We start from the raw sequence: 23,566 nt of genomic DNA on the forward strand, positions 1-23,566 counted from the left end.
GGTGTGTCCGTGTCCGTGTGTGTCCGTGTGTGTGTCCGTGTGTCCCGAGCTCCTGCAGCCCCTCCCTGGGCTTTCTTGCCCGCGCTGCAGGAGCAGCCGGGGCTGCCCCCGTCCCAGAGGGGCCGGCTGGGGCTCCTCTGTGCCTCGGAGCAGGGGAACGTGCTGCACCGTGAGGAAAGAGGCTACTTTAAGGTTGTTGTCACTGTAGCATATTAGGTATAGTGAGAAAAAAACCCAAAACCCTTTATCACAGCGCTGAGGGCACTGACCCTTGCCCGCCCCGCAGCTTAATCCCGCTTTGTGCTGGTACCTTGGGTGTGAGGCTTCCCTAGGATGCTGGCGTTGACTGCTGCTTACACCGGCCTCTCTTTAACTAGATGTGTTTCTCTTCAGACCAGCAGAGCAACAACAGGCAAGATGACGACTGTGAGGTATGAGCAAGGGGCAGAGCTGGCAGAAGCGTCCAGGTGAGTGACACGAACTGCACCAGGTATGGGGTTTGGGGTTGAATTGTTCTGTGTGTGGTTCCCTGCCCGGAGTTTCTCAGTGCTTTAAGTATAACAAAGAGAACCATGATGGAGTGCTTGAGATTTGTGTAGTACAGTCTTTTTATCTGCTTCCTGCTCCCTTAAGAGGCTGTTGTTTGAGAGGCATGAGAAATACGTTGTTGTGAGTGACATGTTGCAAGTATTGAAGAATTACAGAGCACCCAGCCCTGGTGTAATAAACTCATGGCAGAAAAGCCTCCTCTCTTACAGCATCCAGACACTGCCAAGCTCTCTTGGAGAGCAGAGCAAGAGCATCCTGCTCTACACAAAAGCCTCAAGTCTGAAGTTCTCTTCAGCTATGAGCAGTAAGAAAGGCTTATGCTCTATATTGAAAGTGTGTGTGTAGAGGAAATGGGTTCTTCTAGTATATCCTCATTTTCTTCCCCTCCACCTCACTAGTCAAAGACTAGATATAGTAGCTTTTGGCAGAGAGCTTGCTCCAGCTTGGTCAGGGAGGTGTAGAGTGCTCAGCAAAACAAACTCCCCCTGAGAAAGGCATTACTATCTAGAGCTGAATTTTTGTGTGAGAGTGCAGTGGAAATTGTACTCAGACTTGGCTTCTGTTTTCTTTTTGTGCTAAAGATTGGCTTCCTTACCCAAAACACTGCTGTTGCTTATTCTTATTTTGAGTTATTTTAATCACAGTGGAGAATAAGGTGGAGCCATGTGGTGCACTTTGTGTTTCTACAAGTATAAGCAAGTAATCTGCAGCAAAACTGCTGTAGCAGCAGCATCTGCTTTAATAAGTGAAGAATTTCAGCTGTATATTAAGTGGAAACTCCTGAGTTAATATCCCATAGAAACAGCTGTGAAGCAAGGTTGAATGGCTGTATATCACTTAAGCTTTGCTTCAGCTCTAGGAACAAAGTGAGGATACTGGTGTCTGAAGATACTGGGACTGGAAAATTAGCTTTAAATAGCAAAATGATTGGGAAGGAGTGGGAAATAATTCCTCTCTTCAGCCTGATACTGAATGCAGGTGATGAACTATTAGTACTGGCTGCTGACACTGTAGGAAATGCATCATTAAACTTTTTGCTTTAAGAGGGGCTAGCCCACACTGCAGAGGCAGTGGTGGTGGTGCATGGATCACCTGTGGAGGATGAAGAGTATTTGAATCCTCTGAGTTGTTACTCTAGTGCTTCAAGCATGCTAGATGGCCACAGAACAGCATGGAAACATCAATATTGAACGTATATGTAGTTGCTCCTGTCCAAGAAGCAATGATTCCACAGCAAACACTGTGGCTGTGTTATTATGCAGCACATAATATTTCTATATAAAATAAATATATAATATAATATATATAATAAAATATATAATAAAAATAAATATATAATATAATATATATATCTATATAATAATTTTTCTGTGGAGAAGGCTGAATTGCAGACTGCTGGGTTTGGATGTTACACTTTTATTTTCTCTGAAGTCATCATATGGCCTTTAAAGCTTCTTAGGTGGCTGAACAAAAACTTGCTCTAAAGAGACTCATTTAAGGAAGTTATGGCAAGCAGCCACTACCCCCAAAAATGCTGTTCTAGCACTAGCTCAGCTGCTGCTGCTGGTCTTCCAGTTTCCGGTCTGGTATCCTGCTCTGCACAAAAACATCTCTGTGCTATGGCTTTTCCTGGTGAAAAGTTTCGTTCCCTGAACAAGTAGGTTACTGTAATAGCACTAATGCTGCAGCAATTTTGCATATGCATACTTCCAGAGTCTGGACTCTTCAGTCCTCAGCAGACTCTTGGATGTCGTCCTTTGAAGCACTTTATCCTGTTGCTGAAAAGATCTGTTCCCTTCCTCCCCCAAAAGGGAAACTTCTGAAAGATGGATTGCTAATGAGAACTTGGTCAGCACAAGCCAAGGGGTTCTGCTGTGTCAACATATAGGAGGTCTTTCTTCCCCTGGTGCTATGCCTGTGCTTTGGCCCAGGCTGCTGCTCACTGCTCAGCTGACAGTTAAGATTCTTTTATGTGAAACAGTAAAGAGTACCAATGTATTAAGTTGACATCTGTATCGCTGTGTGACTTATGTTACTCCTTTGCCAGCTCTCCAACAGCAGAAGAGCCCACAGTAAAGATTGATGATGGTCGTGATGAGGATAATGAACCAGACAGCTGTTCCAAGTAAGCTAATGATGTATTAAATGCCTTGTTTATCCAAAAAAAGTGGAGACTTTTGAGCCTAAGAAGGTAGATGGCTTGCTGAAGTAGGGATAAACCCAGTAAATCATTAGATATCAGCATACATTCTAGTACGTAATAGACACAAATATGTTCAGGAAGCTTCATTAATCCTCTAGAGATGAAAGTTCACTCCCAGAACTAGCCACAGGGCCATCATATTATGGAGAATGTGTAGTCCAAACTGCATCAATTAAATTTTCCCAAAGGAGTGAGTTTGGGAGACCATAGAAGAACAAATGCTGATGTGAAAATGAGGTGAATGAATATCTGAGGCAAATGATGAGCATTATGCCCTCATCAAGATAAAACTGTCTGAACTTGCCAGTGATTAACTGTATTCTTGAAGTAGTTATGAAGTGTTTTGTTCTTGTCAACAGAATACTAACTCTTACAGCATATATAGTCAAGTCAGTGACAGTGAATAGACTTGTTTCTCTGTTCCCGCAGCCCAAGTACAGTCAGATTAAGCCTGTTATCTCAGTTCTTCTGTGTGACAACATGTCTCTCTAGAATTCAGAAGCTGGCATTTACAAATGCATTTCCCAAAGGCTTTAAACAACATATTTGAGCAGATGTGCCGCATTTTCTTTAACTCATTTAAGATGTTAGCAGGGCAAAGTGAAGTGTATATATTTCAGTCTTTAGTGCATCTAATAAAGGTAATTGCCCTTAGACAGTGGAAGTTGAAGTCTTGGTGTACCTACTACATGTGCATTGTAGGGTTGACTAGGCAAAGACAGTCCAACAAACTATTAGTGTAGATAATTGCTTCTACCTTAGTTCTTAGTGTAGCCTGAGGAGACTTTCAGCTAGTTAGATAGTTACACAAAGGCTTAGCTTAAAACCAGAAGGCTTAAAGCATACCAAGAGGCAACAAATATTCTGTAACTGAGAACAAGAGCTGGAACACTGCTGGGGCTGGAGATGACTCTCCTAATTGGAAGCATGTAGCTTTAGTAACTAATTTTCTTCAAAGACACTTGAGTCTTCATTCTGAAAGCAAAACCACTATTTCCATTTAAAGACAGAAGAGGGATTTGACATCTTCTGTTCCAAGAGCACAGAAGCAGTAGTGGAGCTGTTAACAAGTGCAGCTTTTTCCAGGTCTGGAAAAAATCCCACTCCTTTGACAAACTTTAATATCTTGAACAAGATACCCGAAGAGGTGTTTAACCTTCCTCTTTGCCAATAGCTATTATACAACTCCATTTCTTAAAGCTTATAACTGGGCCTTAAGACAGAGTTCTAGTGTCACTGTAGTTGTGATGCTGAGTAGTGTTATGCATTCTTCTGTACTTCTAGGGTCTGTAACTGATGATACTACTTCTAACAGGTGGTCAAAATACCACTCTCAAGTACTGTCTTATCCCTTATAAATAGTGAATGTAACCGAATAATCTCCTGAAGAAATCCCTGCTCTCTGGGATTCTGAAACCAAAACAATGTGAACAAAAGAATGTAACAGTGTTCTTGTGGCTAATATCAGTAGCAAAATGTCACTTATCTTGATGCCAGTTCTCTTCTCTTACAGTGCAATTAGGAGAAAAATTTCCCCATTTGTGATGTCATTTGGATTCAGGTAAAAAATCATGTTTGTATTTATATAGGCAAGGTAGAAATAGTCCTTGTTTCTGGTGTAAGAACTTGAAGAGTTTCTGGAACAGCAATGACTCTAGCCTGCTCTGACTGGAAAGTACTGCATCCCCTATCACCTTCTAATTTGAGAAAAGTACTTTGATTGGGAAAGAAGTCTTAAATGGATATGACTGTTCTCCAAGGAGAGCTGAAAGTCAGGACTTCTTGACTGTATGCTGTTGATGTGAATAAAAGCTCTTTAATGACTTACACCAAGCTGTGTGGCAGCCTTTGAACAACCAGCTGGTGATTTGTGTGCAGTCTATGTGCTGAAAGAAGGTAAGCCATTAAAGACAGTTGTTTTTAAGGGACCACATTAAATCGCAAGTGGGAGGGAAGCTAAGCTGAAAGGCAACACTGACACTGGAGTTCCTTAAAGCCTTCAGGTTTGCATCACTTCTAGGTACCTGTGGAATTATAGGTTAGTAACTACAGCAGACTGAAGTAAGTGTGCAGTTTCACATGGATGATGTACTCTGTGCAGGTTACTTAAAAATGTAATATGAATCCTTCAGCTGCTTATACAAGCAGGCCTCAATCTGTATATAGGAGAGCACACTCTAGCTGGAATGCCTTTAAAAAAATCTGGGCTTATGCTTTTCAGTCAATAAATGTCAGCAATTCATTACTACCTCTCAAGTTGACTTACATTTTTCTTTTTGCAGAGTATTTGGAGTTGTACTTATAATTGTGGACATCATAGTTGTGATTGTGGATCTGGCTATCAGTGAGAAGAAGAAGGGTGTTAGAGAGATTCTTGAAGGTGTTTCCCTGGCAATAGCACTCTTCTTTCTCATCGATGTTCTCCTGAGGGTGTTTGTTGAAGGGTAAGATGTGAGCAAATGTTAAGTCGAAGTGGCAAGCCCTCAGGCTAGTAAGGAAGTAATACTTCAACCTTGAATATGAACATGGATGCCCTGTAGCCTAATTTTCTGGTCATAGGCAATGGCCATATCTGTTCTTGGCTCTTACCCTTCTATGGAATAATCTGTGAAGTGCTTTTGGGATAAGTGAGCACTTGGAAACTACATCAGCTTTGCTGTGACTCCTGTGTGTAGACCAGATGTAAGTTTATTTTCTAAGTGAGCCTTCAGTGCTTGGTGTTAAGAACTGCTTCAGGAGAGCTTGTCTCTAGCAGTAGTTCTATAGGGGTGGTTCTCTTCCTGAAGATGTTTCAATCTTTGCTATCCATGTGGGCATCCATCTAAAACTCTCCTTGGTTTCAGCTTCAGGAACTATTTCCGGTCAAAACTGAATATTTTGGATGCATTCATAGTGGTGGGTACTCTGCTAATTAACATGACATACTCCTTCTCAGACCTTGCTGCAGCAGATCAGATACCAAGGTAAGAATGGTATGGCACCTGTTAAATGTGAGCACTCTCTTTTTGGTAGTCTTCTAAGAATTTTTTTGGGCACCTGTAAGGTAGACGAGTACATACTAAATCACTGATATGGCTGTCACAGCATTTCATGGTACAGACTAACGAGGCTAGAGAGACCTGACTCTGATCTACAGTTAGACTGGAAACTGTCCCTGTCTTGAATGCACAGATGAACTAAACACATCAGTTGGGGTAACTGGGAGTGAATAGTGAGGCTATCAAATGCACTGACTGAAGCGTTTTGGGAGGGGAGGGGAGGTGTGCAGCAGCCCTGATAGAGAGAGGAGAGTCTGAGGAAGGTCAGTAAGAAGAGATGGATTATAATAGCAAATGGAACAGACAACTGAGGGATGATCTCCATCTAATCTTGAAACAGAAGGAGCTGCCACACTGTCTTTTCCTCCACCTTTCCTAATGGCCCCATGGTTAATGTGTTGGATTTTTCAGCTGCACCTTGGGGAGGGGAAACATGCTGTTTATGTGTGTAAGTTAATTCAGGTCGTATTTAATCTGATTTCTGTAGCTTGATGAGATGATAACCTGTGAGAGGAATTGATTCTTGATGGAGACAGAACTACATCTCTAATATTAGTTTATCTGTGCAAGGTTTGAATTAGTGAAACTTGCTTGCACCAGCCAGGGAAAGAAGTTGAGCTCTTTTTCACAGTTAAAATGAAATAAAAATCACAAACATGCAGCCCCTACCCCCTCCCAGTTCAACTGGCTACTGGGCACAAGGGGGCAAGTGTTCTTCTAGAAGAACCAACTCAGTCTAGTTACTGAAGAATCCAGAGTTGAACAAACATCTGAAAGTACTAGTTGTCTCTAAATTCAGGTTTCAAAAAGTAGAACCGTCCAAAGAATAGGTTTTGCACCTTCAATCATAAAAGGCTGTTTCCTTCTAGGTCTTGTAAAACATTAATCTGAGTTGAATGATTACTTCCCATCTTTTTACCCATGTTTTTCTAAAGCAGCTTTCATCTTATGACAGCATCCAGTTAAAGTTGGGAGAAATAGCACTGTGACAGGGTAATCTGTATGCTATCTTTACTAGGCAATCTTATAACAGGCCTGATTCTGCACTGACCTATCCTGTTGTAAATCAGTGTGTGCAAGTTCCTTGTGTTCTGGCTTGCTGAAGTTGATGGGGATTTAGAATAAACTTTTGGGATACATAAAAAAGAGTTGACACTAATGCTCTCAAAGATCCTCAGCTGGGGTCTGCCATCTCACCCATGCAATTTTTTAAGCCCTCTAAGATTTCTCTTGTTAAGGACTCTTCAATCCTGTTCTGACCAAAATATTACTACCTGGCACTAAATGATACCTCAGACTTGGGCCAAATCCCAAATTTTGATGAGATGGCCTTCCCACCTAACACTCCAGTAGTGTCTACACAATCCAACTAATTCTCAGTAGTCTGTCTGGGGTTTATCCCTTTTGTTCCCTCAAACCTTCCTTAAGAAGCAAACACCAGTCTTAAAGCACCTGATACATCTCAGAATAATTAGAATCTGAGGAGCTTTTGTCATGGTGAGAGCATGTATGTGACAAGTGAAATTTTGGTGGCAGTCCATAGAGGTAACATGCCCTGGTGGAGGGGTACAGTCTCTATTTCTAATTTGGTCTAGCTGGGTGTATGTTGGGATGTGTTACCTGTTTTGTTGAATTCTGACATATAAAAGCACACTGAGGTGAATGAGAGCTGGGTGTCAGTCTAGGAGCTAATACTTTGGCTAACTTCCTAAAGGGCAGAATGCAAGCTGTTTTTACCTTGAAGAGCTGCTTCTCATAGTTGTGGCTCAGACTGGGGAAAAGGACTACAGAGTCATTACTCCAGTGTTGGTTCATCTCCCTGGCTGCTGTTTTAAAAATAACTGGGCAATCCTGGACTAAGAAGGAGCTGTGGGAGAAAAAACTGAAGCTGTTTTCCAAGTGTCCAGGACAGCCTTGTCTTGCTGACTTTTAGCTGCACATCAGTGGAGAGCAGACTGTCTTCAACTGGAGAGGATGGGATAATGTTTCCATAATATTTGTCCCCCTTACTGTAGGTATTAAGCAGGCTTCTCACCAAAGTATATGAGGACCTGAAACATGTGCATGTGGTCACATGCCTCCTTGAGGAATGAATGTTAGTTTTCTCTAGTCCTTAAGGGTATGTGAAAGTAGCTGCCTGTGTTCAGTTGTTTCAGTAGAACCACTCACATAAGCATCTTCTCTGCTTCAAAGTTCAACAGCAGTTCAAAGTTCCTCAAACCAAAGCATCTGCTCAAGTTGCTGAATGATTAAACATGGGGCTTATACTGATCTGTTCTCGGATTTCTTAAGCAAGGCATGATGTATATAGGCTGCCTAGCTTCTCTTCAGCTATTTTTCAGGTGGCTACTAGAATTAAATATATACTTGAGAACAAGCTTCAGGGAGCAGGAGTTTGGGGATAACATAGGTAGTGCTGAGGGAAATTTTTGCTTGCTGGACAGAGGTGCCTGTGAAAGTCAGAGCAAGTAGGGAGCTTCCTAGTTCTAGTGGCTGCTCAAAATGTACTACCAAAAACATGCTCAATAAAACCATAATATTCTTTAAGCATAGTATTCTTTGTGCAACATCAGCCTGAGAACTCCTAGTTCAACATATGAAATAAAGCTTTCATAGAATCATAATAATAAAAATCATGGAATGGTTTGTGTTGGAAGGGACCTAGAAGATCATCTAGTTCCAACAGCCCTGCATGGGCAGGGACACGTTCCACTAGACCAGTTTACTCAAGGCTGTATCTAGTTTGGCCTTGAAACTGTCACTTGAACGGGTTTTAAATAGCTTCAAGCTTGATGTATGAGTTTGTGTTCATTTTCTTTCATGGTGAATTTGTCTCTCATCTAGAATGGTTATTCTCCTCCGAGTTCTGAGAATTGTCATCTTAATAAGAGTATTTCGCCTGGCTTCACAAAAGAAGCAACTTGAAGTGGTGACCAGGAGAATGGTAAGATGGCTTCTTAATATAACTAGGCTACTGTTACCAGACCTTTCTTGAGGCAGCCATGAATGATGAGTAGCAAGACTGCTCACAGGCTGTTGGTCTGCAGCTGATTCTGCTGCATAAGCAGCATGCCTGTTCAGTGCTCCTGACGGGTACTGGGAGCTTTGCCTCCATCAGTATAGCTAATAATTCTTAACTTTGCTTACATCAGCAGCAACTTGACCTGGAAGGCCAGCATATCAAAGTGATTGCAGCACCACTGTCTGTCTCATTTGGTGATTTCTAGTTTTTGTGGTACATAGTATATAGAATATTTCTACTTGTGTGTTTTTTCTCACATGGGGAGGTTAGAAATGTTAATGCTTCTGCTGCTTCTTCCAGGTGAAAACAAAATGCAGCTGTTGAGGCCCTATCCATTGTAAATGCCTCCTCTTTTTTTGTCAAGGGCATTGAAGTGGTACTTGAAGTTTCAAGTATGCCCTCTCGCTTCAGAATAAGTAGTCTTGGTTATGCTGCCCTTTTTTCTTCCCTCAGCCCTCGAATAGCAATGACAGATTCGTGCTGCAGTCTTAAAGAATCTGTGGTGTTCTTTTTGCTAGAATAAACTTTGATACTTCAGGATAAAAACTCTCCAGGGAGTTTCAACCTAAAATCTAACACAATAAATACTATTCTTGGCTAATGCTGTGAACTTTGCAATAGAAAAATAATGGTCTGCTGCTCATGACTTAATTTCAGAGCCTAGATGGTTGGTTTTACTCAGTAACAGGCAACACTTGTTGATCTTTGGCATTCCTTTGAAAGACTAACTCCACTTTTTTTGGCAGGTCTCTGAAAACAAAAGGCGATATATGAAAGATGGCTTTGATCTGGATCTCACTTATGTTACTGGTTTGTAGAAGCAAATGACACTTTGCAGCATGTTATGTCCTGCTAACACTAACTCTTCAATTAATAAGTGTTTGATCTGAAATACAGGCAATGTTTCAGACTAATGGAATTTAAGTGTGAAGTCAAAATAAGCCTACTTAACTTCTGTGGGGTTTTGAAATGGCTTCCTGACTGCTGTTCTCAAGGATCAGCCTTCTGGACAGAGGCTGCACTTCTTGTAGAAAATGACAAATTCTCCTGAGGCCCAGGGAATGAGAGATGAAAACCTATTGACCAGCTCATAGCTGTTTTGCCTGTGATTCTATAGAGACTGGCATTTAATGATAGGTGATGCTTCAGGAAGCATTAGTCTCCTGCTCTGGCTCTACTAAATGCAGAAGAAAACCTCTCAGAAGTGAATGGGTGGTTCTTATAAATGGGGTGTTTCATAACAATGTTGCTGTCAACCATGTAGTTTCTACATATTGGGAAGGTTCTCCCTGTTACTTCTGGTTGCTTTCTCTTCCACAGATCGCATTATTGCAATGTCATTTCCATCTTCTGGGAAGCAGTCTTTCTATAGGAACCCTATAGAGGTAAAAATCTCTCATCTACCAAGTTCAGTGTTTCTGAATGCTGTTTTTCTTCTAGGTTCCCACTAATTTGCATATAGACTGGATCATCAAGTCAATCCTAGTCCTGCTATCTTGGCTAGTTGGAATGACTAAATGGTGGTCTCCACCACCTGTGTTGTTGTCTCTTAACTAAGCCTAGTGGGATATTTCTCACAGTGGGTGCACACTACTGCTCTGATGCTCCCATTCCTTGGGAATGCTTCAGGGAATCAATCAGTTCTGTCCCAGGGTAGTAATAGTATGAGTGAGAATTCTAAGCCCATCTAAAGTTGTTTTAAAGGTCTGCATTGATGCTCTTTAGAGCTATGCTCTCTGATATTGCAGAAACATGAATATGCAGGATAGGGAAGATGGTTTCAGTAGTACTTTTGTTCCATACAAGAACCTGAGCTGTTGGACTAGAAAGTCCTGCTGTCCAACGGCTGTTTATGAATGCAATTGTTGACCCCACTTGATGGGGAATGAGGTGGCAGTGGTAATAAGGACCAGAGCATTAACCACTCTGAACTCTGTCTTGTTATTGCTTTAGGAAGTCGCAAGATTTTTGGACACCAAACATGCAGACCACTATAAAGTCTACAATCTCTGCAGTAAGTATGTTTACTTGCTCACTGTGTTGAAATAATGCTAAAACGTTTTTCAAGATACAATGCGGGCAATACCAGGTATTTGAAGCCTGTCAAAAGTAACCAGCTGTCTGACTACCTTCTGTCCTGGAGGTGGCTATTGACTTTGAGCATCTAATATATTGTACCGAAGCTTGCAAAGGATACTGGATGCCTTGCAGTCTAGACTTTCTTGCTCATGCTCATGAAGTAACAATTGCTTCAGTGTTCCAAAACTCCTATTAAAGAAGTAAAAAGCTAAACCTAGGCTAACTGAATGATGCTAGAGGATCTTTCTAATGCAGGATTAGAAGACTGAGGTACTAACACTTTGAATGATGCTAGAGAATCTTTCTAATGCAGGATTAGAAGACTGAGGTGAGTAAATAGTTAAAAGCTCTTATGTTCAGAGGTGGCTAAAACAACAAATAATACCTTGGGGAGAACTATGCTGTGGCTTCTGCTTTCATAGTACAGCATCAGAGCTGGAAGCAGACAGTATGAGATATAAATATTGATACTGAAGTGGTTAAAAATTAAAACTGTCCTCTAGATAGCAGAGGGATGGATGAGGGCTCACAGATGGGGACTATGGTGCCAGCAGTTCCTTGCTACTTTGTAGGTGGTAGTTTCTGTGGTTGACCTGCCTGTACATTAAAACATTATCTTCTAGAGCCCTAAATAACCCCTATGGAAAGGAATAGCCATCTGGGCCTGGAAATGAGTTTTCACTTGAAAGTGAGAATTGTGAAGCTAGAAGCTAAGCAAGCATGGTTTAAGCCAAATTACCTCATAGTTTCTACACTTTGATTTGTCTTATTTTTTTTTTTCTGTAGTTAAAACACTAGTAAATGCTTAGACCAGCAGTTGTGTGTCAGAAGCCACTTTCTTTGTTGGAAGCCTGTTCCTTTTCCTGGCATAACTTCACATCTTTCCTTCTAGGTGAAAAAGGCTATGACCCAAAGTACTTCCACTACAGGGTAGAAAGGATCTTTATTGATGACCACAATGTCCCAGCACTACAGTGAGTCTTTTTCAGAAAGATGTACATCATGATAGTTCTCTGTGGGCATTTGATTTGATCTACTCTTTTTCTTCTTACCTAGTGACATGCTGAAATTCACTGCCAGTGTCCGTGAATGGATGAGTCAGGATGAAAAGAATATTGTAGCAATTCACTGTAAAGGGGGCAAAGGTAGGACTTCTCATGTGTCATCTGTGTATGCTACAAATTACATGTTGTTCTTAGGATGGCTTCTCTGATGTAAATATGGCCTTAAGCCATAGCATGAGATGGGTTTAGAGTCTGTCTTGGTACATTCTGCAGACACTGATTACTATCAACAGTGTAGTGCTGTATGTTCTGTTTTTTGCAACCCCATTTTTAGGTAGCCAAAATTGGTTCTTCATTGAAGTTGGTATCTGATCTCTTAAAATGGTCTTCAGTAACTTCCTGCTGTCCTGACTGTTGGGGGAGCAGTCTCCTAGGAGAGGCTGTTACTATCAAAAGTGTTAAGCTGCTGCTTTGGCTCCCTGGCAGCCAGTCACCCACCCTGAGTATCCTGCACTGTATTATATCTCAAGTTTTTAAACTTTCTGCAAGGGGAGAGTGGAGTGTTGTGTAGGTACTGCTGGATCTCCAATCCAGATACATAAGGTGTTAGGGGATGGAATGCAATGGGAACAGGCTAGTAAAAGCTACTGCATATGGGCCAACCTGTGAGTGCTGTCCTGGAGCACCTGGTATGCAGACAGGCTAAGAGAGTTGGGGCTGTTCAGCCTAGAGAAGAGAAGGCTCTGGGGAGACCTTAGAGCAGCCTTTCAATATCTGAAGGGGGGCTACAGAAAAGCTGGGGAGCGGCTTTTCATCAGAGAAGATAGTGGTAGGACAGGAGGTAATGGTTTTAAACTGAGAGAGGGGAGACTTAGGTTAGAGATTAGAAAGGAAGTCTTCACTGTAAGGGTGGTGAGGAACTGGAATGGGTTGCCCAGGGAGGTTGTTGATGCCCCATCCCTGGAGGTTTTTAAGGCCAGGTTGGATGAGCTTTCGTGCAGCCTGGTCCAGTGGTAGGGTTCCCTGCTCATGGCAGGGGGGTTGGTACGTGATGATCTTTAAGATCCCTTCCAACCTTAATGATTCTATGATTCTATCCACAACCTGTAGCAGTGCAGCAGCTGTTGAGGAATATAGCTGTGCAAATAAGCCAAACTTCCTACAAACATCTGCCACATCTTTAGGCTCCTGCTGTTACTACAGCAGATACTTGGCATAATGCACATGGTTGCTTAACATGAGGTTCTTTCCTACACTTGCAGCTGTATCTTAAAATATTCTGCAAAACTGAACACTGAAGCTGCCTGCAGGCCTAAACCAGCTTTGAAGAACAGCTGTAGGGAGGGGTGACTTGACCTCTGAGATTTTAAATAAAAAACTGAGGCTATATTGGAGTCTTTGTGCTAGCAGCCTTGCGGCCTCCTTGGTAGGGCTGGGAGAAAGTGTAGGAGCAGAAAAGCAACTCTTGAGGCTTAGAGCATTGGCAAGTGTCAGTCTATAGCCTGATCTAGTAGTGTGTACTTGACTGTCACCTGCTAAATGGAGGGTGCAGATACTGGCCTGTTTTCTAAGAATACTGCAAGGAAGAGTGGGGACTGCTTTTAAGGAACAAATTAACAAACCCCAGTATTTTGTCTTCAACTCAGTCTTCCCATTGTCACTTATCTCCTGTTATATCTTCTATTTCAAAAGTTATAACTTCAAAGGTATTTGGAATTATTTTTTTTTGGAAGATGAACTCCTGTAGTTCAACCTGTCTTTTATTTCTAAAACAGGCAGGACTGGAACAATGGTCTGTACCTGTCTCATAGACAGTGACCAGTTTGAGAGTGCAAAGGTAAAAACTTTTGATTCTTCTAAATGCCCCTTTAGGACCTACCTAATTGGTGAAATCACTAATATTCTGCAAAAAGTCCATACTGGAAGAAAGGATACTGTGAACAATCTTTTTCACAAAAGTTCTTGCAAGTCTTGCTACTATGTAAATTTCTTTCTGCTGAAGACTGTTCTTGATCAGGAATAACAGGAAAAGCAGAACTTAGCAGGATAGCAACCTGAAGCTTTTTTTTTTTTTTTTTTTTAGGCATAATTGACCTAGGATCTTGAGCGACAACTTTCTTAAACTATCAGATGGCTTCTGAGCATGCTCTACTAAAGATAGTGCCACTGTTTAGGTGCAATTTTTTCCCCAACCTTTTTCCAAGTAGTGTGAGGCATGAAGAGTTGCCAGCCTTACAGCTAAAAGTCCTTCTGAGGAAAGGGAGAAAGATCAGCAAGTCCCAGTCAGGACAGGTGCATGTGCTGCTTTAGTATCCCAGGTCTGGTGTTTTAATCTGGAGACATGGGCTGCAGAAGGCCTGGGTCACTAAAGGTACTGGCCAGAGTGTGTATCCATTTAATCACTTGTTTTTCTCCAAGTTTGGTTTGTGTAGATCTGAACTCATGTGCAGGTGGTTCTAAAGCAATTGCTTAAAAAGCATATTGCTCTCCTTGTTCAATGAGCTTTATTAACAGTCTTTCATGGTTGACAGACTTGATGTCTCTGACTTCTGAATTAGTACTTATTTGGTGAAAAGAATCCTTTAGAAGGTGCCAAAACAAAACTACTGCGTGTTTTCATTTGCATTCCCAAGTTAGAATTGACTAGTGTAATTCTAGTTTACTATTCACTTCTCAGGAAGGGGAATGGTTGTGGGATATATCTTAACTCTTAAATCTTGCTGTGTAGGAAAGTTTGGACTACTTTGGGGAGAGAAGAACTGATAGAAGCACAAGTACCAAGTTTCAAGGAGTTGAAACTCCCTCCCAGGTAAGCTTGAGCAAGTCCAGTAATGGGAGCCAAACCAACTTGAGCCTTGTGAGCACTTGTACTATCCCACCTCCCCTGCCTTGTTTCAGAGATGTAGGTTCCTGCTAATGCTGAATTCCTGAACTTTTGTACTCTTTCTTTAAGGGTTGGAAGGCTATCAACTGGTAGGGTTGCAGTGCATCTTCCCCCTCCTCTTTGTTCAAGCACATTCTTTATGCCTTCTCTGTGTTCTGTATAACTTCATAAGATCTGAGTTACGGCATCTGAGATAACAATTATGAGATTAGGAGAGCTTTCAGTCCAACCCCACTGTTCAAGCAGGCTGAGCTAGAGCAGGTTGCCTAGGTCTGTGTCCAGTCAGGTCTAGAATATCTGCACAGATGGAGACTCCACAGCTGCTCTGAACAACCTGTTGCAGTGTGTGCTCACCCTCAGGAGCATGACCCTGTAAGACAATTGGGCTGTTCATCAAGGGTGTGTTGCAGCCTTCCCTGGGGCCGGCTGTGGCACTAATGTGGCTGGGTGGAGGAACGCATCTTCCAGAGGCTGCATTCACAAGAAAATACTAAAGTTTTTGTCTCTGACCCTAGAGTTTGGGGCTTTGTGCATTTTGATTCACTGTGTACTGACATTCAAAGGTGTGAGATGAAGCTGCTATAAAATAGAATATGGCTGTTCTTCAGAATGTGCTTCTGTAAAATGCAAGTATCTTATAAGTGTTTTGTTCCTTACAAAGCTACAATACAAAAGGTCTTCATTTCTTACAGAACTCAAAGGTACAGATTTCCTTTAAGAATGTGAAGCTTACATACTATTTAAAAATGTAGATATTGAATTTGTCTAGAAGATTGTTTGACCTGGGAAGGGGAAGGAGAGCAAATGGCTACTTTGTTCTTGGCTTTGAACTTAGGAGAGCTAAGAACTTGTAGAAGATCTATTTAATCCTATTTCTGCCTAGAATTAGTCTGTGTGGGGTGCAGAAACTTCATAATGTGTCTGGGTTTTTTGCATTACAGAGTAGGTATGTTGGGTATTATGAGATCCTGAAAAACAAGTATAACTTGAAACTCCCACCAGAGAGACAACTCAAAATAAAAAACCTCAAAATCCACTCTATACATGGTAAGAACTCTTGAATTTGAGCATTCCTCTATCTGGTAATGGCTTCCTAGTACAGGCAGCTGATCTCTCCTGTGTCTCTTGCTAAGCCCATGGCAGGAATATAGGCTTACTGGGATTTAAGAATTCAAATTACACAGTTAAAATACAATGAAAAATGCCTTGGAGTGCAATTGCCCCAGGAGTTCCATCAATTTCTGAGTGTCTGGTCAAATGGTGGCTTGCATACAAGATCCTCTGTTTTGGGAGGGGCATCAATTTTTAAGTGATATTAGTGGATCCAGTTCCACATGTGGAGTTAAATGTTTCTCATCTTGATACACACACCTTTTTCTGTACATACGTACTAGTAATTTTCATAAAGGGCAGGAAGTTCAGCACTACTTGTTCAGGGGGACTTTGAACTGCTGTTCTTGTTCAGTCAGTGGAACTAGACTCTACACTAGCCTGTTCCTGCTCTACTCATATGATTCACTTGCTGCTTCAAAATATAGCTTTCAACCACTGAATCTTGAGCTGCCTTTAGGATTTGAGTTCTCTAAAGTCTATAAAGAAGCATTCTGGAAAGAAGGTGCTTTTGACTGGGATTGCACTTGGTTTTCATGACCACTTGTGTTTTCACTTGTCTATGTCTTCTGGTATAATGCAACTCTTTCTTCCTAGGAGTTGGGAAAGGCAATGGAACTGATATGAAGGTGCAGATAATAGTGAGGAAGCAAATTGTACTTGAATGTGTATGTGCCAGACAAGGAAACTGCAAGGTGAGAGTGCTATTAAATCATGTCATTTTAATCCCAGAAGTTGAAAGCTGACTTAGAGGTCAAAAGTATCTTCCTGTAAAAGTTGAATACCTGGCACAAAACTAGCTAAATAAATTGATGCTGTAAATTCTGGGAGAATGGAAAAGCTAGGCTCTGTTAAATCACAGGAAAAGTAGTGTTGAGATAGTGAAAGATTTCCCTAGAAGTGAATTAAATGCTGTAACTTACTCTGACCTGAGTAGCTTAAATTGTTGGCTATTATTCTAGCACTGCTGTAGCATTTGTATTCCATGAGTGAGTACAGACATGAATTGATCCCTTGTCTCTCTGCAGTAACTCTTCATAAAAGTTATACTTTATTCTGTTATCCAGCTCTTCTTTGATTCTGAAAGTGACTCTGTAGTCATTGGCTTGGAAGACAGCCCTGTTATAAGTGGTGATGTGAAAGTCAGATTTGAATCACATTCAGTAAGTAAATGGCATCAAGACCCTCACTTGAGTATGAGAGGCTGCAGCACAAACAGCAGCTGGGTGCTGGCTTTGCTGTGTGGGGCAGAATCTGTGTTCCTCCCAGTGGCTGTGTGGGGTGGCCCCACTGTAGCAGCTGTTGTTCCACCTCTGTGCAGTGAGTGATGCAGCAAATGGTGCTGCATCAGCCTGTGCAGGCAGGGGAGGCATCTGCCTGTACATACAGTACAATCAAGACATCTTGGTTGGGTCCTTTCTGCTTCTAACATGAGTCTCTTCATTGTATTGAGTTTGAGTGGCCTAGCCCTGAAATAACAGTGATCTGGGTGTGATACTGTGCTCTGCAAGTGTAGTGACCCTGGCACTGTACCTTTGTAACCCAAACTACTGAGTTCAGATGTATAGTCTTGCTCTGCAAAAAAGCATCACATTGTGTCATGGAGTCCTTAATTAGGGTGTCTGTGTTTAGGATCTCCCAAAAGGCTATGATGACTGCCCATTCTTCTTCTGGTTCAACACTTCATTTATTGAAAATAACAGGTGAGTGATCATAGTGACTGCCTTCAAGTCCTAACTTCTGGTGTCTGAACAGAGCTGAAAGCTTATGAGCATGGTACTGAAAGTTGAGATAGCTGGTTGATGAAGTCTGTCTTGGCTTCTGTGTGGGTACTGGTCTCTGACTCTCAACTTGTAATTCCCTTGGCATGGTGCAAGCATGTGTCTTTTAAATGTACGTGAACACTTTGTCTTCACTAACTTAATCTCATTGGATTCTTTCCTTGGCATTGTAAGTGTTGTTAATGAAGTTGAATTCAAAAAGGTAATGCTAACTATTCAAAACAAAGGCAACTCTGCCATCTTCTGTAGCACAGCTGACTGAGAGGCTGGAACTCATCCAGCAGCTTAGCAGGCAAACACTAAGACCAGAGTTAGAGGTACTGCTGCTTGGGATCTAAAATAAAGGCTCTCTTACTGCTTCTCATGCTTTTGATAAGGTTAGAAATTACGGTGACTTGTTCTTGTTGAGACTAGAGCTCCTAGTGCAGTGCCAGCCAGCAGAAGTTGGACTTTCTGTCTCACTAGGAGAATGATGTAGAAATGGAGACAGGAAATTCTTCTCTCCTGTCTGCCAAACTTCATAGACTTAGAGGAATGGTAAACTTGACGTAGGAGATAGAATTATTGTTCTCTCCATGACTAGAATAGGAAGGAAACAATTTTTAACCCCATTAGAGCATGTGGAGTAACACCCATGAGTTCATAACTCTAAACTTATTAAGCTGAGCCAGCAATGCACTGTGCAGTCCAAGTGCTCAGATCTAGTTAGACCAAGTACCAGAAGAAATGCATGCCTGCTATATGATAGCCCTGCAACAGTGCCACTCAAAAGTTTTGACCAAGTGTTTTGTTCCCTCCAGTGCTGGGGAACATGCCTCATCAGACCTTCTCTTAAACACAATTTAGTAGAGGCTATCTCTATTTTTGCCCAGAGAATTCTGGTAGACCTCAGGTAGACTAGGTCTGATCAGAAGTGAAACAGCTGCTGAGGCAGTGCCTCTGCCTCTATGCCTCTTTCAGCCACAGCTGACTTCCAAGTGCTATTGGGTGATAACTAGAGATTAATTTTGTAAGCACTAAAAATGGAGAACATGCCTGATGAGCTTGACTGAATATTGAATCAGATCCTTGCCATTAGGGGGGTCAGTTAGCAAATTCCTGCCACTTTCATTCCATCAGGAGGCCTTGCACTGAAAGTCCTGATAAGCTCATCAGGTTGATTGCATGTTTCTCAGACTACTTCAGATCCAAAACCCTGTGCAGGCATGGCTGATGTCTTAAGTTCAAGATCTGGGGCTATATTTAATATTCCAGGGCTGAACTTGAAGTTCCTGTGGCTGGCTAAAAGGAAAAACATGTCTTAGGCTGTAAGTTATGCTATTGAATTTTGTCTTTCAGACTCTACCTTCCCAGGAATGAGCTGGATAACCCTCATAAGTCTAAAACATGGAAAGTCTATAGTGAGACATTTGCTGTGGAAGTGAACTTTATTGAACCATAAGGAAGAGCTGAAAGAAGGGAAGCGTCTAAAATTTGTCTGTTCCTGGATAATGTCTTGCTGCTTCAGTATAAAGTGAAGGAGTCCCATTTTGATGTACTTGATATATTTCTATGTAGATACAACTTCTCAAATAAACTTACATGAAGTTCTGTTGTGCAGAGCAGTAATACTCTTCAGAGTTACTTTTTGTCAGCTGAATGTCATGTCATGTTCATGAGCTGTTGGATCCTTTGACGCTTATATCTCTACATACAGGTAATCCCTATTTTATTGATGTAAGACAGTTGTCTTCAAGCAAGAGCATTAATCTGATGTTGGGTGGAGACCAACAGTGTGGAGGACACTGCTGGAAAATTCTGACATACCTTCCCTCAGTGTCAGGATTTTCCACAGGTTAGTAGAATAGAGGAATTTGGAAGCAGGAATAGTAATCTGGCACAGGTGCACTGATGTTCCTTGAGAAGTCTTGATTTAATCAGAAATCCATTATGCAGAGTTTTGAGCAGGAGCTGACTGGGGACTGGAAACTGCACATGTGCTTCTCTGCCACAGAACCTCACCACAAAGAGCTGAGATGGCAATCCAGCATGTTGGGAGCATTCCAGCTGCCTGTGGCCAGTTTGCCAGGTTTGCCTTAATACCTGCATGTGATGGGTTTGATTTCTGCACTTGCTGCTTTGAGCTAAAGCTGCAAATGCTTGCTCACCCCTCTGGAGCCAGACTAAGACCTGTAACACACAGACAATGCTTATTCTGCTCCCAGCTGTTCTCAGCAGTGCAGCTCTTCTGTGGTGACTGTTCAAGCCTTCCTTGATGAGAAACCTGATGAGCTTTGATGTTTTAGTCTTTTTATTCTTGTGAACTAAGATAAGAGGATGGACATAGCTTTCCACAGCCAGAGAGATCTCTTGCCTTCCAGGTGCATACTTCAAGGCAGTGACATACTCTGTCACACATGGACTGCTATTTTATGGAATCTTTGCTGTTGCTATATAATTGGTATTTATGGGCAGGGCTGTTGGGAACTCCCAGAGTTGGAAGCTGCTGCTGTCAGCACTGTACTTCAAGTGTGGAGGTTGAAACCTGTTTTCAGTGGCAAAGTGTTCCACCAATTGTTTGTAGGAGCAGGAGAGGGTGAACCTGGCTCTCCTAGATACTGAGTGGAAGTAGCTGGAGGTCATGTAGTCCAAACTCCCATGCAAAACACGTCCAGCTAGAAAAGGCTCACACAGCCTTGTCCAGTTCTATAGACCTCCAAGGACAGGAACTTCACACAAACCTTAATCTTACAACTACTTCCTTTCCTGTTTAGAATTTCTCATGTCCCAGGTTGTGCCGTGTGTCTTCCTTAAAAGCCTGGTTCTGTCCCCTCCTCTCAGCAGTGAGATCTGTCATCAACTTTATTACAGGCAAACCATAGCTCTGTCCACAATCCATCCTGCTTGCCCTCTGCTAAACTTGCTCCAGCATGTCCCTGTGTTTCTTATACTGGGACACATTAAATTGGATGTGATATTCCAGGTGTGCCCTGACAGAGGTAAGAGGTATGAGCAGAGGGTCAGAAGTGTCTGATTTGCTGTCTCCAGAGCTTGCTCTTGCAGCCTTTGTTGCAAGGCTGTGCTGGCTCACGTTTGACTTCCACTGTTCCCCAAGCTCTAGAGTTGCTTCAGAGGCTGCTCCTCTAGGTGAAGGGCTGCTGGCCAAGTTAATGCAGCCCTAGGGATCAGAGACCCTCCAGGCGAGGGACACCAAAGCTGCCTCGCTAGAGGGCGATGGAGCGAGAAGGCAGCTGAGGCCGCTGTGTCTGCACTGAACGTGCCGGGAGCTGCAAGAGGACGCCAGGTTATTGCAGCTAGACAGGCTGATGACTGAGTTCCTTTTGGCTTAGCTCAGGCACTGGATATCGCTGTCCTCAGCTGCCCTTCCCAGCTGCTTGCAGGGCTCTTTAGGTGAACCTTCCTCCTGCTTGTGGACTAAGCCGATTTCTCATGTAGCAGGAGCAAAGGCTACACCAGCAAGAATCAGATGTTTCTAGCTACAGCCTGACTTAGAGATCCAAGCAATAGTTCCTGAACTCCCTGCAGGACTGACCTTCTCTGGCTTCAGATGTGGACACTCATCCCTTGCATATGTGGAATTTAGGTAACCTGTGCTGGACTCCTGGCATTCTTCTGGCAGGAAACTTACCCTTAGAGAATGTCCTGTGGTAATCAACACTGTAGAAATCTGGAAGTTGAGCTCAACTTCAGTATTAGAACTTACTTTGATACTAACAAAGCAATAGGTTAAGGGCTGACCTGTGGGCTTCATCTTTCATAGCAGACTGTGTAAAATCTACAGTTGCTCACAGCAACTTGTTAAAACTGGCACTTTCCCTTTTAAGGGCTTTATATGTCTACTGATTGCAGAAAGCCTTTGTTTCTGAAAGGGTGGTTGCACTGACTTCAACCTCTCTTTGCTGTTCAGTTAGACAAGCTGCTTTAGGTGTTGTTGCACAAACAATAGTCAGGTACTCAGTTCCTCAAATCAGACTTTATTCCCATTAGTTCCTATACCAACAGTGAAGTTCTGAGCTTAACAATTGGTACATGTGTACAGCTTAAGCAGCTGTGAATGGAAAAATTACTGCTTACATCAGCTTCATAAGGTAAACTCTCAAAATTCATCTTTTATTTCAGCTACCAGCTTCTTGCTGTAGGTCCAGTTCTAAATATCCTGCTTCTCTTGAAGCTTCAACTTTTGTATTAAAAACTGCAACCATGAGCTTTAAAAAATGAAAGCAAAGACAAATCTAGGAAATAGATTGAAGTATTCCACTCACGTGGATTCAGTCCTCATCTTTTCATAACTACTAAAAACATGTACAAATATACTATTTCTCTTGGCTAGACACCTTTGAAAAGAAGGGGAAGACTAAGAACTCGTAAACCCTCACCCTCCTACCTGAATTATTTAAACATTTGGTATAAATCCCTTTTAAAGTACTGATGATGCACAGTACCTTGACTGACTGGTACACTAAGGGCAGCAATAAATTGGTGCAATAGACACTGAAAATTCTTCAGCTATGTCCTGCTTCACTGCCTTTTCTCCTGAGTGTATGAAAGAGAGATGAACAGTTCCTGCTCTGTGTGATGGCTGGGGGAAGCAAGAAGAGGTGGGGGAATGGCAGCAACCACCTTTCATCAAAGGTAACAGTGCAGTAGATTAGACAGTTTTAGTGCACCCTGGCTCCACTGCAAGGGGCAGTATGTACTGAGATGCTTCATCTATGCCAAGGCTTTTTCCTGTTGCTGGGTTCTGAAATAGAAACTAACATACATAACTGAGCTGTGACTGCTGTCAGTCACTGACAAACTGCGGTTGCTGTGACAAGATGCTAATATCTCTTGGTGTGTCAAAGAGCTCTGTTTGTATTCTCCATAAGGGTGGGTTGTCACTTCCAGCATGCAGACAACATCCCCCTGTACAACTCTAGGCCTGAGTCATGAATTACCTTGCTCTGAGATCTGCTTTGCCTTCTCCCAGGCAGAACATGATTGCATAAAAAAACATGCTCTTTCAAGAATGAAAGTGACATCCAGAAATAGGTGTTACTGGATCATTTTGGGTAACACTGACTTAACTGCACAGTTAATTAAGTACCATGACCAAGCAAGTATGAGCTCCAGGCCTAAAGGTGATACAAACTATCCAGTCATGAGAGCTTTCTCCAGCAGCTGAAGAGATACAGCACATGGCAGGACTCCAGCCCGAGTCAGCACATGCTACACCCTGGAGACCATGGTGTCAGTTGTCTTTAAGAACTCAGTTCTGGCTTTCAGCTTCCTGTCCTTCAAGCACATAAACTCATTCATGTCAAGGTGACCCAAACAGAACTGTAACTTTGTAGAGGCTCCTGTCATCACAGCTAGAGATTATTTCCAGCAGTTTCCCTTAAGTGTTTAATTCAGTGGTGCTTAATGTATTCCAGTACTTCTTGGAAGGTTTCAGAAAATAATAAAATGCTAACCTCCTCTTGTTACAAATGCTGCATGGACTCCTTCAACACAGTAACTATATGTTTTTAGCTCAAATGCAGGCATAGCTCAGCTCTGAGTCATACAAGGTAAGGGGTGAACACTTCCTACTTTAATAAGCCCATTCCCTGGAATGCAGTGCACAAGTCATACACCAACTGCCATGACCTTGGAAAGTCATAGGGCAGAAGAGAGCTGGAGAAGAACAGGAGTCTAGCCACATTAGAGAGGAGTGGTTATTTTGAGTCAGACACTTGCCAGCAACAAGTGGGAAAGTTAACCATCAGAGTGCAGATTTTAAAGCAGTGCTTTACCTTAAATCACAGTCTATTGCTGCATGTTACATTAAACCCAACAGGTCAACATAATTCCTTTTAGCACCATCACACATCAAGAAAGTACATTTATGACATGCAAGGTACCTAGTGCAGAATCT

General features: G+C 42.2%; 1 protein-coding gene across 1 annotated transcript; it reads left to right on the plus strand.

The window, feature by feature from the left end:
• The first annotated feature begins 417 nt into the window (after positions 1-417).
• On the plus strand, positions 418-19,280 carry LOC104389348 (phosphatidylinositol 3,4,5-trisphosphate 3-phosphatase TPTE2-like). The gene is made up of 18 exons (XM_009998319.1): positions 418-467; positions 2,597-2,674; positions 4,266-4,313; positions 5,035-5,196; positions 5,596-5,715; positions 8,635-8,734; positions 9,559-9,622; positions 10,133-10,197; positions 10,766-10,826; positions 11,784-11,865; positions 11,948-12,036; positions 13,671-13,732; positions 14,624-14,704; positions 15,721-15,826; positions 16,487-16,584; positions 16,957-17,052; positions 17,522-17,592; positions 19,009-19,280. Exons 1-18 carry the CDS (start codon positions 418-420, stop codon positions 19,109-19,111), a joined length of 1,536 nt encoding a protein of 511 aa, XP_009996621.1. The 3' UTR covers positions 19,112-19,280.
• Positions 19,281-23,566: the final 4,286 nt, after the last annotated feature.

Source organism: Chaetura pelagica, unplaced genomic scaffold (assembly GCF_000747805.2).
Source record: "Chaetura pelagica isolate M959 unplaced genomic scaffold, ChaPel_1.0 scaffold105, whole genome shotgun sequence".
Taxonomy (NCBI): domain Eukaryota; kingdom Metazoa; phylum Chordata; class Aves; order Apodiformes; family Apodidae; genus Chaetura; species Chaetura pelagica.